This window comes from Coenobita brevimanus, chromosome 100 (genome assembly GCF_032717465.1).
Source record: "Coenobita brevimanus isolate Jiangsu-jjx chromosome 100, ASM3271746v2, whole genome shotgun sequence".
Classification (NCBI taxonomy): Eukaryota; Metazoa; Arthropoda; class Malacostraca; order Decapoda; family Coenobitidae; genus Coenobita; species Coenobita brevimanus.
The window spans coordinates 33,928,636-33,944,754 of NC_137053.1; the positions used below are offsets into that span (position 1 = coordinate 33,928,636).

At 42.0% G+C, this 16,119-nt stretch overlaps 1 protein-coding gene across 1 annotated transcript in view; it reads left to right on the top strand.

Annotated features, from left to right (window-relative positions):
• Nucleotides 1-16,119, top strand: part of LOC145414627 (uncharacterized) — a 430,867-nt gene that overhangs the window by 35,814 nt on the left and 378,934 nt on the right. The window contains exons 3-4 of the mRNA XM_080284152.1: nt 1,905-2,027; nt 2,242-2,429. Coding sequence (XP_080140278.1) covers nt 1,905-2,027; nt 2,242-2,429 — 311 coding nt within the window. The remainder of the gene's footprint in view (nt 1-1,904; nt 2,028-2,241; nt 2,430-16,119) is intronic.

Below are 16,119 nucleotides of genomic sequence, written 5' to 3' on the forward strand. Positions count from 1 at the left end.
TATAAATGTAAGGTCATGCCGTATGGTATGAACAATGCTCCTACCACCTTCCAAAAGCTGATAAATGATCTCACCAAGGACTTGAAAGGTTGTATTACATACATTGATGATGTTGTTACTGGTATTTTTAGTGACACCTGGGAACAACACTTAAGCCAACTAGATGCCTTGCTGCAGAGACTGTCCTCTGCTAATTTAGTGCTTAATTTAACTAAATGTGAATTCGTGAGGACTCAAATGCAGTACCTAGGTTATGTGGTCGGTTTAGGCCAAGTGAGTCCACCTGATGTTAAACTTCAGGCCATTGTCAATTCCCCCCAACCCAAAAATAAGAGTTGCAACGATTCTTGGGTATGGTAGGGTACTACAGACGTTTTATCCTGAACTTCTCTGATTTTGTAGCTCCCCTTACTGATTTGTTAAGAAATGGCATGGAAGCCAGAATGTGAGGATGCCTATTCTAAAGTCAAAGCCATGTTGTCAAGTCACCCAGTGCTTCAAGCTCTCAATTTTGATAAACCCTTTAAATTAGTTGTTGATGCCAGTGGCCTAGGGGCTGGCACAGTTTTGCTTCAGGATGATGATCAAGGCTTTGAGATGACTGTGTGCTATTTGAGCAAAAAGTTCAATAAGGCCCAGATAAATTTTTCAACTATTGAAAAAGAACTCCTTGCACTCATACTTGCCCTTCAACACTTCTCGGTGTATGTTGGTCCAGGGTCAGGTAATGTTGTAGTGTACTCTGATCACCACCCTGTGAAATTTTTGTCCCTTTAAGTACACAAATCTTAAACTGACTCGCTGGGCCCTATTCTTGCAGGAATATTCCCTTGATGTAAGACATGTAAAAAGTGTTAGTAATGTTTTAGCAGATTACCTGTCCAGAACTTAATTGTACAGTATCCAGGGAAATTTCTTCTCTCAGGAAGGGAGGTGTTACTGGCGTAGTTACCCCAGTAGCGAATGAGCGAAAAAGAAAATAAGTGATAATGTAAGGAGACAGGTGAGCCGTTAAAAACAGTAAATGTTTTTATCAGTTTTGCGGGTTGTAAGGGTAACCCTAGTCCCCAGCTGTATTTACTCAGCGGTCAACGTTAGTTGTTTTTCCCACAAATTACTAGAAAATCCCTCTTGTCCTTGAACTGTGGATGTAACTTATAGTGTGGGAGGAGCTAAAACAGAGTATTTGCCAATAGAAGCCTAAATAACGTTTTCTCTACTTCTTGACGGCCCGCCAATTGGTTCTGAGTGGGGTGCATGAGACCCCTATCGGTAGCAGGTGCCTCTATAGTTGTTGAATGGCTGGAGATTATTTTTAAGACAGCCTAGTGGTTAATTAGCTGAGAGAGGCAGAGTAAGTATTTTTTGTACACACATTCTTGTATACATTTTGTCATTTGTACCCATTTGTTCACATTTACTGTCATGTTACACTTTTGTCACATTGTGTTGCTTTTTCCCATATTTTCTCATATTACTCAATACATGACTTTGATTACAAAACGCACTGTGCATCATCTCCCATTTTTGGTTCACTCTTCCATTTACACTAGTGTGTGAATTATATCTGGATTAAACCTTCGAAGTCTCCACGTTTCCTCGAGCTTTGTGAGTACTTAGCCTCCACTGAGTGTATTCTGTTAGGTAAGAAATAACTTGTTTTATATTTGTATTCTGAGGCCTATATGAATCCTTTTTTTGTAAAACGAACCCTGGTTTCTACTTTGGTTGTGTATGTTATAGTGTAAGGTAAAGTTAAGTTAGTTTTCTTGTAAGCTTTACCTTATCCCTTTTGGTGATTAATTAAGGGCTAAGAGTGCACCGTAATATACACCCCCATAACTATATATATATATATCCACTGGTATGTATGCATGGGCTCCGTTTACGTTCTCTTCTTCTAGAGTGGCCACAGCCAGCTACGACCGAGAGTGCAGGTTGTGGCGGACCAGTGATGGGGTGCCGGAGACTACAATGAAAGGTCATCAAGATGTTGTGTTTGATGTTGTCTTCATTGGCAGGCATGAGTAAGCAACACTGTCAGTATGTAAATTTATGCTTTCTGTTAGCTGACAATACTGATCATAAGTACCACCAGACTTATTAACATTGCCCATACACTCACGTAGAGTATCAACAACCACTCCCTTGCCACCTGGCCAGAACTGTACCTGCAAGTATTGCATGATTTATCGGAATGAACATGTTTTAAATTAATGTTTCTAACACACACACACACAGCGAGTTAGTTGCGACGTGTAGTTTCGACGGGAGTGTGCGGGTATGGGAGGCGGGATCTGGCTGTTGCGAGTTGGTGATGACTGGACATAAGGGCCCTGTGGTGATGGTGTCGTCAGTGCCGACATCAAGGATGCACCTCGTCACCAGTGGCATGGACACCTCAGCTAAAATATGGGATCTCAACATGGGTTAGTCCACGCAAACAAAAGTCTTTTTAGAAAATGTTATTGTACACTTGCAGCAGCCATGATTTTTTTTTTAAATCAAAATAATACTCCATGCCAGTATATAATCAAGTTGTCCTTAACATATGAAGACATTTCACTGATAGTTAAGGCATTTTTTGGAATTTATCGAACACTTCTGTATGTGTTTTTCAAATTGCAGGTGCTCATTACCTGATGAAGTTTCTGGTTATATAAGGTAGTATTGTGAAAGTGGGAGTTATTTGTGAATAGAAACTTGGAAAATAATTGCTGAATCATTCTATGAGTGAGACTTTGGACACATATCACACAAGTCATCATACAAGTTTTGGGTTTCTGTTCTTCTGGTATCTTTGGGATTATGACAAAAAAGTTTTGGCCCATGTCTTTCCTGCATGTCGAGGCGAGTAAAATTGGGAGAGTGGCATGGAGGGAATCCTCTATCAACACAACTTGCTAAAAAACGATTCAGGAAGCCTAAGATCTGGGCCCTCTTCCTGCCCAGGGTCCAGTAAAGCTTAGCAGGCTCACGTAGTTGTTAGATACGTGTGATCAAATAGTGTAAAAACGTGGAGGTAGTGAATGTGCTTAAGGAAACTACGATATGAAGGTGCTGTGTGTGTCGAAGAAGAAGGGGACTGAAGTGGATGAATGGAACAGTGTGGAATGTATAAGGTTACTATGAGCGATAGTGGTGGAAGGACTGAGGGGGTAGCTGCTCTATTGATATGTGTTGCATGATGGGGAAGAATGAATGTCTGAAAGTGTCAGCTGAGTTTACAAGTATGTCACAGTTACATTGTAAATGGTAAAAGTACAGTTATTGCATATACCCTTCCTGACGACAGAGGCGTTGTTACTGTTGCAACCCGAGCCTCATCTCATTGTGAACCCAGTGGACTGCAGGAAATCGGCAACTTTGCCCAGTCGCTCTCAGAGGTTTATTGTTGTGTTGGGATAGTGTACTGCATATGGTGAGTACGAGTTTTGCAGTGGGGGGTCTTACATTGCAGTGTGGTCATTGTGGATTGTTTGTGAGTTATATTCTGTGTTGGTACTGTAGCAGGGAACGGTGGTGGCCACATCACATTCTGAGTTGGTGTACTCGTGTCTCTCTGGACAGGGCAGTTTATGTGGGAGGTGGAGGTTCTTGAAGGATGCTGCTTACTGGGAAGTTTTGAATGGCTGTGGCTATGTTTTTATGCATATGTTGGTTGGAAAAGGGGAGGACACTCCTGAGACACTCTGTGTTATGGATAGTTATTAGTCCCCTACCGGTCAAACTCGTCGAGGACTATAGGTTTGCGCGGTTTCGTCAGTAAGTCAGTATGTCCGTCAGTCCGTCCACAGTTTCTTGTCCGACCTGTAGCTTCCAGATGCATGGACATATTCTGATATAACTTCACAAAATTGCTCACCATACCATGACGATGTGTCGCGCGCAACAACCAGTCATCTACTCCCAAGGTCATGGTCACACTTAGGGACCAGACTAGGTCGGGTGCTGTCATACTTAACATTTGTAATAATTTTTGCAAAAAGAATGATAAAAAAAATTCGGATTCCACTACATTCATATGTATGGTTATCATCCGGTAGGGGACTTTGTATTGCATGGCAATACTTCATTAACTTGTTTGTTTCTCATTTCTTTGTGGACGGGAGTGATGCAACATGAAATTACAAGGGTGAGATGGGTCTTGAACTGAAACAGTGAACTATGTGCCTCTCATTTTCATATGTATGATCCTTGACTGGAATTGATTTTGCTTCTTAATACAGGTAGTGTATATTTGTGGTTTGGGTGCATCCTTGTATCCTTTAGGCTTTGTTTTGTTTTTCTTGTTTATACATGTTTGACGTTGCATAGTTAATGGTTGTCGTAAAGTCTGTACACAGTTTTCAAGGATTCTTTCCGTTGTTCAAAAGTAGTGCCTACAATTGTTTTCAAGTCTCTGAGTTTAAGAGATACCTTTGTATCGATGTTACTTGTGTGCTGAGAATTATGTCCAAAGTAAGTCTAGAATTTTGGGGTTGTTTTTCCAGGGGGGCTGGTTAGTTAAAGAGGAAAAATTGTGGGTGGGTGACTTTGAGATTCATATCTGTCTGGAGTGAAGAGAGTAATGGTTGATTTCATTGGTGAGGCGGTCCTTCCGTTTTGTCTTAGCCAATTTTCTAATGAGTTTATGTATCGTTGGAGGTGGTCTCTGCTTGTTGAGATTTGCGGTGCTGTGAAGCTACTGCAAAGTTTTTGGCATAGGACGGTGTTGTTACTGAAGGAAGAGGGGCTGGATCGTGGAGAAAAAGTCGAGTAGTGAGAGAAAAATGACAGAACCCTTTGGAACTCCGTTGGATAATATTTTGAACTTTGAACTTTGATTTAGCTCGAGCCGTGAAGGGGAAGAACAGGTTTGTAAAGCAACTGGATGATCTGATAGAATACACGCCGAGGCGTTAAAGGATGTTCATGAATTGGAATCTGAACGGAAGAAAACACATGATTACATTACAGAATGTAAAAGGTCTTTCTAGAATACCGGGTGAAATAATACTGGACATTGACTGAAGAGTATGCCTCAAGAAAGGTATATTTACCCAAAAGTTCAGTAACATACATGGTATAAAGAACATACAGAGAATGTTGAAAGAAGTCTGATTGATTAGGTCCTTGTACACGTAGTGTATAAAGACTTTGGAGTTTTACTGACACGGGAGAGGACAGTGCATAGATGTGTGAAATCATTATGACCATAATAGTTATGTAAGAAAGCTGAAACTTTGTGCACAAGGGTTACTGCAGTAGTAAGATGAAGGAGTTAGTTGAAAACAGAAGCAAATCAATGGCGGATGAATGTGAAAGAAGGTGTGTAGGATTTAGCGTTAAAAAAAGGAACAAGCGTCTATAAAATCTGTGTAGTACTTACAAAGAGTATTTGGTGAGGAATGCTAAAATTAAGCCATTGCAAAAGTTTCGACTGTTAAGAAATGAACAGAATAGAGAAATGAGGACACTGAGGGGTTTGTGGAAGAAACAAGTGGAACAAGAAGCGATGCCAAGGCACAGCAAACCCGTCCCTGGCAATCATTTTAGTGCTGACGAATAAACACAACACGATATCTACTTAAGGACGTCACATATCAAATTAGGAGTTAATCGGGTGAAATTTGATGATTTTATGCCCATTTGAAATTTTAGGCCTGACCCACCTGACACCGACTGGTGCTACAGTAGACTGTAGCACCAGTCGAGCAGGGCAGTACTCCCAAGGTGGATGGAAAGCTGATGACATGGAAAGCTGGAGTTTCCATTTCATCAGCCTTCAGGACTAGTTCCTAACCATCCCCCTTTGCTGAATTTTTTCAGTGTTTCAGTAACACGGAGAGTAGGCCAGCATGCTTTCCAATACAAGTTCCTCTAACTGTCAGCACCAATTACATGCACAGTACACACTACACTACCTTTTCAAAATTAAAAAAGAAATGCAAACATGGCGTTAATAAATCATGCCTCGAAGTCCCCAGAGGAGGGAACCATAAATTCCCCCACCATCAGCCCCTCTCCTGGTGACGACTCTGAGAGATGCCTGGAACCACTTTCTGACTCACTTCTTCATTTCTGCAACATTCGCAGCCTTTCTTGAAACTTTCTCTCTGTCGAACACCACCTCTCCTCCTCTAAACCTCACTTTCTCTTCTTGACAGAGACTCATCTGTCTGAGGCAACTGACAGCAAACCCTTTTCTGTTTCCTCCTACTTTCTCTATACTCATTTCAAAGCCAAAGGTGGCTGTTGGGTATATGTACGCAACTATTTATCTTGCTCTCGTGTTCCTGAACTTGATTCTTCTGAATTCTCTATACTCTGGCTTCGGCTATCCTATCATTTTCTGACTAAATATATCTGCGCTGTTTACTTATCTCCTAATTCTACTGACTATCAAAAATTCTTCGACTATCTTACTTCTACAATGGAACACATTCTGTCCATTTCTCCTTTCTCTGAAATCTCCATTCTTGGAGATTTCAATGTTCACCATGACCTTTGGCTCTCCTCTCCTTTCACTGATCCACCTGGTGAACAAGCCTACATCTTTTCTATCCTTAATGACCTAGAGCAGCCTGTACAGCACCCTACCCGTATCCCTGACCGCCTTGGAGAGAGCTCCAACATACTTGACCTCTTCTTTACAACTAATCCTTCTGCTTATATGTTAATCTTTCCTCTCCGTTGGGCTCCTCTGATCAAAACCTTATGACCTTAACCTGTCCCATCGGTCTGGTACGGCCTGCGGACCCTCCAAAGAAACATCGTCTGTGGCACTTTGGAGCTGCAGATTGGGAGGCCCTTAAGCAATACTTCTTTGATTTTCCCTGGAATGACTATTGCTTCCATGGCCGGGAGCCATCTGAGTGTGCCTTGCACATTATGGAGGATATTCTCTCAGGCATGGAAGCATATATTCCCTTCTCATATCCTCTGATTAATGCAAGAAAGCCTTGGTTTAATCATGCTTGTTCTAATGCTGTCTCCAACAAGTACCGGAGCCAACCCACTCCTGAATCACATCTTTTTCATGTTTCTGCCCAGAATCGTGCTAAGGCTGTTCTTCGCTCTGCTAAAAATAATTTCATCTGTACTAAATGCTCTCAGTTCTCGAACTCGAATTCTTCCTGCTCCTTCTGGCACCTTGCCAAAAACCTTTCTAACAACTTTACCTCATCATCCTTCCCTCCTCTTTTCTATTATGATGGCTGTGTAGCTATTTCTTCTACTGATAAAGCAGATCTCTTCGCTCAGACTTTCTCCTCCAATTCCACCTTAGACAATTCTGGTGCTGTTCCTCCATCACTTCCCCCCTCAGACTTCTTCATGGCTGACATTAAAATTTCTTCAGCTGATGTATTTTCTGCAATCACTGGCCTCAATACTAACAAGGCATATGGGCCTGATGGAGTCCCTCCTGTTGTCCTCAAGAACTGTGCTTCAGTGCTTACACCCTGCCTAGGTAAACTATTTCGCCTTTGTCTGTCAACTTGAACTTTCCTTCTTGCTGGAAGTTTGCTCTCATTCAGCCAGTCCCAAAGAAGGGTGACCATTCCCAACCCTCTAACTATCGTCTAATTGCTTTAACGTCCTGTGTCTCAAAAGTTTTCGAGTCAGTTCTTAACAGAAAAATATTAATGCATCTTTCCTATTATAACCTTCTCTCTGATCGTCAGTATGGGTTCCATCAGGGGCGCTCTACTGGTGATCTTCTCACCTACCTTTCAGACTCCTGGTCATCCTCCTTTCGGGACTTTGGCGAAAGCTTTGCCATTGCTCTTGATATCTCAAAGGCTTTCGATCGAATCTGGCATGAATCTTTAATTTCCAAACTACCTTCTTACGGTTTCTGTCCTTCTAACCGTGCCTTTATCTCCAGTTTCCTTTCTCGTCGTTCTATAGCCGCTGTTGTAGACGGCCATCGTTTTTCTCCTAGATATGTCAACAGTGGTGTTCCTCAGGGCTCTGTCCTATCACCAATTCTCTTCCTTTTATTCATCAATGACCTTCTAAGCTGTACATCTAACCCTATCCACTCGTACCCTGATGATTCCACCCTTCACCTTTCCAATTGGTTCCCGCAACGTCTATCTCAGCAGTTACTTCAACAGACAAGGGATGAGGCTATGGCGCACCTAATGCCTGACTTGGCTCGTATCTCTGACTGGGGTAAAAATAATCTTGTTGTTTTTAAAGCATCAAAAACTCAGTTTTTACACCCATCAACCCAATACAATCATCCACAGGAGTACCCACTGATGTTTAATAATATTCAGCTTAATCCTGCATCATCCTTGAACATGCTTGGGGCTTCATTCACTCGGGACTTATCTTGGAAAGATCATATTGCATCTCTTGTAAATCTGCTTCCAAGAGATTAGGTAAGCTAAGCCGACTCCGTACCTTCTATACCCCTGCGCAGTTGTTGACTTTATACATGGGTTTTATGTGCCCCTGTTTAGAGTACAACTCTCATGTGTGGGCAGGCTCCCCACATACAGCTCTTCTCAATAGGGTGGAGTCAAAGGCTTTTCGTCTCATCAACTGTCCTCCTCTTACTGGCTCCCTTCAACCTCTGTCTCTTTGCTGCACTGTTGCATCTTCATCTCTTTTCTATCGTTACTTTCATGGTCACTGCTCCACTAAACTGTCTGCTTGCATCCCTCCATCTCTACGCACAACAAAGTCTCATCCCTTTTCTGTCCAACTCTCTAATGCAAGAGTTAACCGTTACTCTCAGTCCTTCATTTATGCAACAGGTCAACTCTGGAACTGTCTCGCTCTGTCCGTATTTCCTACTTCCTATGATCTCCAGTTTTTCAAACGCAGTGTGTCCAGGCATCTCGAAATGAACGGATCTAGATTTTGGCTTTCTTTTGTATTGTTTTGTTTTTTTCTTTCAGGGAATGGTGTGCGGGCTCCGGCCCTTGCATAAAAAAAAAAAAAAAAAAATACCGCTAACTAGGAGGTGACCCCCCTGATGTAATGTGGCATGTTTTATGATGCACATTTGATAAGATGCACCTTTAAGTTTTGGTTTCATGTCGATATGGCGACTTTGAAAGGAGTTATGGCGAAAGAATGATTTTTACCCTTCTCCAGAACGATTTTTACCCGTCTCCATTTTTTCTTTTTTTTGGGGGGCCCACAGCCTTGGCCTTTGCCCAAATTGGCCCCAAATTTACTCAGGTGATCAGAGGGTCATAGCCCATCATCCCTTTAATTTCAGTCAAAATCGCACCCAGGGGCGTCATTTGGGGAGGGGGGCAGCGAGGGACGCTCGCCCCCCCCCCCTCAAGCTTTCTGAGGGGACCTCCAAATTAACTACAGTTCATGAAAAAAATATAAGGATATCATGAAATCAAAAATAATTTGTATTTAGCCTCTTTACGTTTTGAGTGAAATATATCGTGTGTGTGTGTGTGTGTGTGTGTGTGTGTGTGTGTGTGTGTGTGTGTGTGTGTGTGTGTGTGTGTGTGTGTGTGTGTGTGTGTGTGTGTGTGTGCGTGCGTGCGTGCGTGCGTGCGTGCGTGTGTAATAATTATAATAATTTACTAGGTATATTAAAGGATGTCAACGTAAATATGTTCCTAGCCCCCTGCTCAGTTAACTTCAGTATCGAGCTGCGTTTTTTATTGTATTCTGGCTATCATTAAAAGTTTCTCTTCATCTGAGTGTACCCATACTATGTACCCAAACTATATTATTCTGCCACGGTGGGTAACCTAGAAGGGCATCTGCTGGATATCTGAGGTCATCTGTAACATGAAACGTCACTGTAAAAGGTGTCAAAGCTTTATCTAATTGTATTTTCAAAACAACTCGCCCTTTGACTCTGAACTCGGAGCCATCCATACCACATAAACGAATGTCAGGTGGCTCAAGAATGCCGGCCTTTTTACCTGTTCCCCTAATGCTGTTTAAGGAGCTTTCAGATATCAAATTTACCACAGACCCCGTATCCATGAAAAACGAGGTTTGTACGTCTTCACTCCTCGCTAGAATGACTAAGCCTGAAGAAGTGATAGGCCCTACCTGGCGGATGGGGAGTTGATCTTCTGTAGTTACGTGATACGGGTCCTGTACGAGCGCTCCCGATCCCTCGACTGGCGACTGTTTAGGAAACGACACTCCTCAGTAGTGTGAGTCGTACTGTTCTTATGATATTTGCACTTAGGGCGACGCGTTCGCGATGGCATACCCTGGCGACACTGTGAGGGATGACGTCGGTATTCGCGGTCGCAACTGGATGGTCGATGTCCGATATGACCACAGTGCCAGCACACGATCGAGGACTGTTTACCCCGGCGCACATTGGACTGATCACGACCGCCGGTTGGTGATCTACAACGAAAAAGGGAACGGTTAGTGTTAAGTTGTCCTCTCGTTAGTGGTCGTGAACATGAGTGATCCGACGAAGCAACTGAGGTGTGGAGAACTTGGGAGAATGAGGGGCAATTAGTGGCCTGACGAGTGAGGTCGGATCCCGTTCGTTCCCTAATTGCCTTTGAGATGTTTTGAATTTTGTCTCCTGGGTTGAATCCAATCTGTAATGCTAATTCTTTCTGGGTGGGGTCAAGCCAATTCATAAATCTCAGATAACCCAGCAAATCTCCAAAGTCATCAAGTGAAATCATAAAGGTTCCCTGAATGTCTTTGACCCACTGGGTGCCATGCAACAATTGGCGCATCTCAGAACTAGTGGCTTTCATTGCCGCTGCTGCTTCATACAATTTTGCATCTTTAGGTTGGACCTTCATATCCTCCTTCAATTGGGATAACAAATTTGTAAACCCTATGAGAGAGGCGGCATTTGAATGTTGACAAAAAAGTTGAATTAACTCACGACGCAAGTCATCAAATGTTTGAGAGTCCTAAAAATGGCCTGAACGAATCGCGGCTCCTATTGGGGACCTGCCTTGATGGAGCCTCCCCATAAGATAGGAGACTTTGAGGGATACATTTGTGATTTGTCTGTTACGAAAGTCCGTTTCGACCTCTTTGAGGAAGTCGTAAATGGACACTGAGTTATCTTCGCCGGTAAATTTAGGGCGGTTAGCATCGTTCAAATATACTGACTGTGGAGGGGGGGGGTTGCCATGGTTGGAAGAGTGTGAGGTTGGGGAAGTGTGGAAGTAACTGAAGTAGTAGGCTGAGAGGTAGTGAAGGTAATGGTCGTTATGTGTGGCTGAGATGGGAGCTGAACTGTTGTATCAGAGACAGCTTGGGAAGTGGAAGGAGTAGGAGGTGAAGGAAGTTCTAGAGAGTCATTTAAAGATGAAGGTGTATCTGGATTTAATTTATCTGGGAGAAAGATATCTGGGTCCTCTAGAGCAGAAGAAGTAGTAGTAGTGGTAGTGGTAGTAGTAGTAGGGGTGATGGTGGTGAGAGTAGTATGAAAATGTTCAGGTTTAGGAGTTGTCTGGGTGGATGAAGAATATTTTTGATACGATCGACCGCTACGAAGAAGAGTCACTGAATCGTCATTATCGGGAGTTGCCGGCTCACTTTCAGTTGCCTGTCGCTGGCGAACGGGTGAGAGCTCAGTTTTTGCAAAATATGACATGTAGTGAAGTAGTATATATATATATATATATATATATATATATATATATATATATATATATATATATATATATATATATATATATGGGTACATGAGGAAGTACGTACCTGTAGGTAGCAGTCTTAAAAGTTCATTTAGATCAATGGTTCCCAAAGGGGAAGTGGAAAGATTCAAGGGGGCGGTGAGATTCCGTGGGACCGTGAGGAAAAGGGGACGGTAGGGGGGCGGCAGGGTGACATCAGAACCAAGTAAGCATTTTTTTTTTTTTTTTACAAAATCTATATGAAAAAATCTAAGTCACAAACACTTAAGTGGCATGTATGCTTTACAATATATAAATATATATATATATATATATATATATATATATATATATATATATATATATATATATATATATATATATATATATATATATATATACACACACACACATACACACGAAAGCATGGTGTTATTTTATTTTGTGGTTCGACGTCGGAATTAAAAGTTCAAATGTTTTCTTTATATCTTGGTAACGTGGTCTTGACACGATATTCACCACAAGCCAGCGGCCAGCCAGTCAGACAGCAGACACCGTGGGGAGTTCATTTGGTAAGGGCTGGTAAAGTACGTATGAACAGTTCTATCTACCTGTCTATTGCCAAACGCCTTAATCCCGTAACGAGTGGCCACAATCAAATCGCCTCCATGTCGCCCTGTCCCCCTCCATTTCACTGCCCTGCTCCGAGCTCACACCCCCCTCTCTCATATGCCTCTCCACTCCATCCCTCCATCTCATCCTTGGCCTCCCCCTCCCTGTCCTCCCCACCTCACTCACACTCTCCTCGTCATTCTCTCACTCTCCATCCTCTCCACATGGCCAAACCACCTCAGTGTGTTTCTCCTAACGCTTCGTATCACATCCACATCCACACCACAATGCTCCTTCATTTCCTCATTTGTCAGTCTGTCTCTCCATGTGACTCCACATGCTCCTCTCAAATAGCTCATTTCCACAGCTCTCACTCTTGACGTGTGTCCTTTCAACAACGTCCAAGCTTCACTTCCATATGTTAGAGTTGGTATCATAATGCTGTCATGTAGTAATTTTCACTTCGATGCTCACTTCCCTGTTTCTTATCACTGCCTTCAAGGAACCAGCAACCTTCTTCTCTGTTGCACCCTTTCAAGCACTTCACCCGCCAAACTTCCATCCTTACTCATTACTCAAGTACTTAAACGCACTCACATTTTCCATTTCCTTCCCATAGAACCTCACTGCACATTCACTGACATCACTTCTCTCGAAGACCATAACCTTACTCTTCCCTACATTCACCTTTAGATTCCGTTTCTTACACACTCTCCCAAACTCATCCACCAAGCCTTACAGCTCCGCTCCGTCTTCACTTAACAACACATTATCATCTGTAAACAACAGTACAGGGAGTTTCCAAACACTGCCCTCTCTCATTAGGGCCGCTCCAACATCCACTGCCCTACCTTGTATCTCTTTTATTACCCCTTCCATATACAGATTGAACAACCATGGAGACAAGACACATCCCTGTTTCAATCCAACCTTCAGATAGAAAAATTCACTCAGGTCACTATCCACACGCACTGCAGCCTTAGCACCCTCATATATACTCGTCGTGGCATTCAACAACTTCCCATCTACTCTATACATTCTTACCACTTTCCACAATCCTTGTCTATCCACCCTGTCATATGCTTTCTCCAAATCCATGAAGGCCGCATACAACTTCTTTCCCTTCTCTAGAAACCTTTCCACTGAAGAGCTAAGAATGAATGTCTGATCTACACCTCTTCCCTTCCTAAAGCCTCCCTGTTCTTATCCAACTAATTCCTCTATTATTTCCCTAACTCTGTCAGTATGTATCTACCATATACATTTCCTATTACACTAAGAAGACAAATACCACTATCAGTACTACATACTTCTTTTCTCCTTTTTCCTTTGTACAGGGGAATAATTATACCTGACTTCTAATCCTCCGGGACTCTACCTTCCTCCCAGGCCAGACTGCATATCTTCCACTTAGATTTTACTACTATCTTTTCCCCATGCTTCAGCATTTCACCACACACTCCATCAATTCCGGGGGCTTTCTCCATTTTAACATTCTTCATTGCTTCCACAACTTCCATCCTACTGATTTCATCATCTCTTCTCTCACATCCCTCCTTCTCCCAACCATTCCCCAGCCACTTACACTCGCATTACTTTCATTCTCTATGTTCAACAATACCCTAAAGTGTTCACTCCATCTCCTCACTTTTTCTCCCTTCTCACTAGTAATCTACCATTTTGATCTTTCACTCCCTAACTCTTGACACCCTGTCTAACTCTCATCTTTCCAGAAAATTTTCTTACATTCCCTCCACTTTACACTCAAATTCCTTCCAAATTCCTCATCCACTCTCTTTTTACTCTCTCTTATCAATCTTTTCACCTCTCTCTATATAACTATCTCATCCGTCTCTCAGCTTCTTCCACACCCCTGTTTCTCATCCACCCACTATATTCTTTCTTCTTTTGTGCCACAGCCTCTCTCACCTCTTCATTCCACCATGCTGTTCCTTGCACCCCCTATCGTCTTCTCTTCTCCCCACACACCACCTCACATGTCAAATTAATGTATATCTTGCCACGTAACTATAATATTCTCTTGGAACTGGTACAGTATAAAGCTGCTTTAGGTAGAATATACGGCATTATTCACAATGGCACGTAGGCCACAAAGGGCACTACAAATAACTTTGCAGAGATCGCGGAGATATCCACTGTTGCAGTAGTTTATTCATTATTCAGCGCAATAAATATACGTAGTTTAGTTTTCAATTTCCTCTGATGAATTCTGAAATTAATATACTATTCTTACCTGAGCGTCTTCCAGATTTAAAAACCATCATTTTATTTCTACCACCTCTTAGTGTAGAGCTTACTTTTTCACATTACTTTATATGGTTCATGGTATCTGGGGGGCTAGTAAGCTAAAAGCTTTCCATTTTTAATACAGTTACAAGTTTATATCTTTTCATTCTCAGTTTTATATTCATTATCTTTTCATTAGGCTATAAGAATGAAGTCAGTTTAAGCTTTCACCAATACAGATATTTTAATTGCTATTTGGTCTGTTATCCAAGGTCATTAGCATATGATGCAGTGATACTGTATGTACTTTATCATGCATTTTAAATAACAACTCAACTTCACACAGAAATACTGCCACTGCTAGAACATCCAATAGTGTGTGTGTCAGGAAGTAATTGGTTTAATAAATAATTATATACAGTATAAATATTTGTTTACTGATTTAATTCTCTAAATACAGCTTTGCATGTGGCTTCAAAATGCTTGCTGGCCAACACCCTATGTGGGGAGGTGGGAGTAGAGGGGCCTCCTAAATAGCCCCCTCCCCCCAAGGAAAATTGAAATGACGCCCCTGATTGCACCAGTAGTTTTAGCATAAAGTTTTTAACAGACAGACAGATAGACAAACCGACAGACAAACTGAGTTAAAACAATACCCGTCCCCGAGCCCCTCCGGGGCGGGGAAGGGTAAACATTGATACTGATACAAAAAGTGAGCTTAGAAGAGAAAGAAAAAATATGTTTTAAGTAAATATGTGAAAAAGGACTATGAAAGTGAGAGAAAGGTAAATGATAAATTTTGAAGCATATCACAAACAGACCTCTCTTAACACAAGGAAACTGTGTTGGAAAGTGGTGCGAAAATGTAAGGAACGAAACTGAAACAATGCTAACATATAATAGACAATAAGATGCAGATGGAAAGACTCTTTCAAAATATGAACTGGACTAACAAGAAGACATTAGAGGTAAACATGTCTGAATCGAGTAGTGCACAAGAAGGAATGTAGTGTGAGTTTGTGGCTCTGGTGGAAGTGGAGACTTCTTTGAGGAGGGTGGAGAATGGGAGGCACATACGATTCATGAGACACAGACAGTAAGTGTATAATGCTGCAGAGAGAGAGAGAGAGAGAGAGAGAGAGAGAGAGAGAGAGAGAGAGAGAGAGAGAGAGAGAGAGAGAGAGAGAACAATGAATTATTTGTGGCACATATGTAGGAATGCTTGGTTTAGTGGAGTGGAAGAAGTTTGCTGAGTGTTGAAGGAAACTTATAATAAAAGAAAATGTACTGCAGATATAAGAATACCCGGCGGGTGTTCAATAAAATGGTTGAATAGTAGGGGATGTATGGTAATATCATGTAAGAAGGACTGCCAGATATATATGACATTTACGGTTGTTTAAAAAGGGTATGACAAGTGAGCCTCGAAGGATTATGGAAGATGATACTGTGTATGACATGGGCTGAAATATGATGGTGCTGTAAAGAGCTGTTGTGATTGTAATGAAGCATGCATCAAGATAGATGGATGCCTTCATTATTAGTGGATTAATTCAGCATCAGTGTTGCAGTGAGAAAAGGGTGTATGGATGTTCAAAATATGTTTGGATGGTGTCATGAGAGGTCACAGTAAGTTTTATGGAATGGGGCCGAAGCTGGTAATGAACAGAAAGGTATGAGA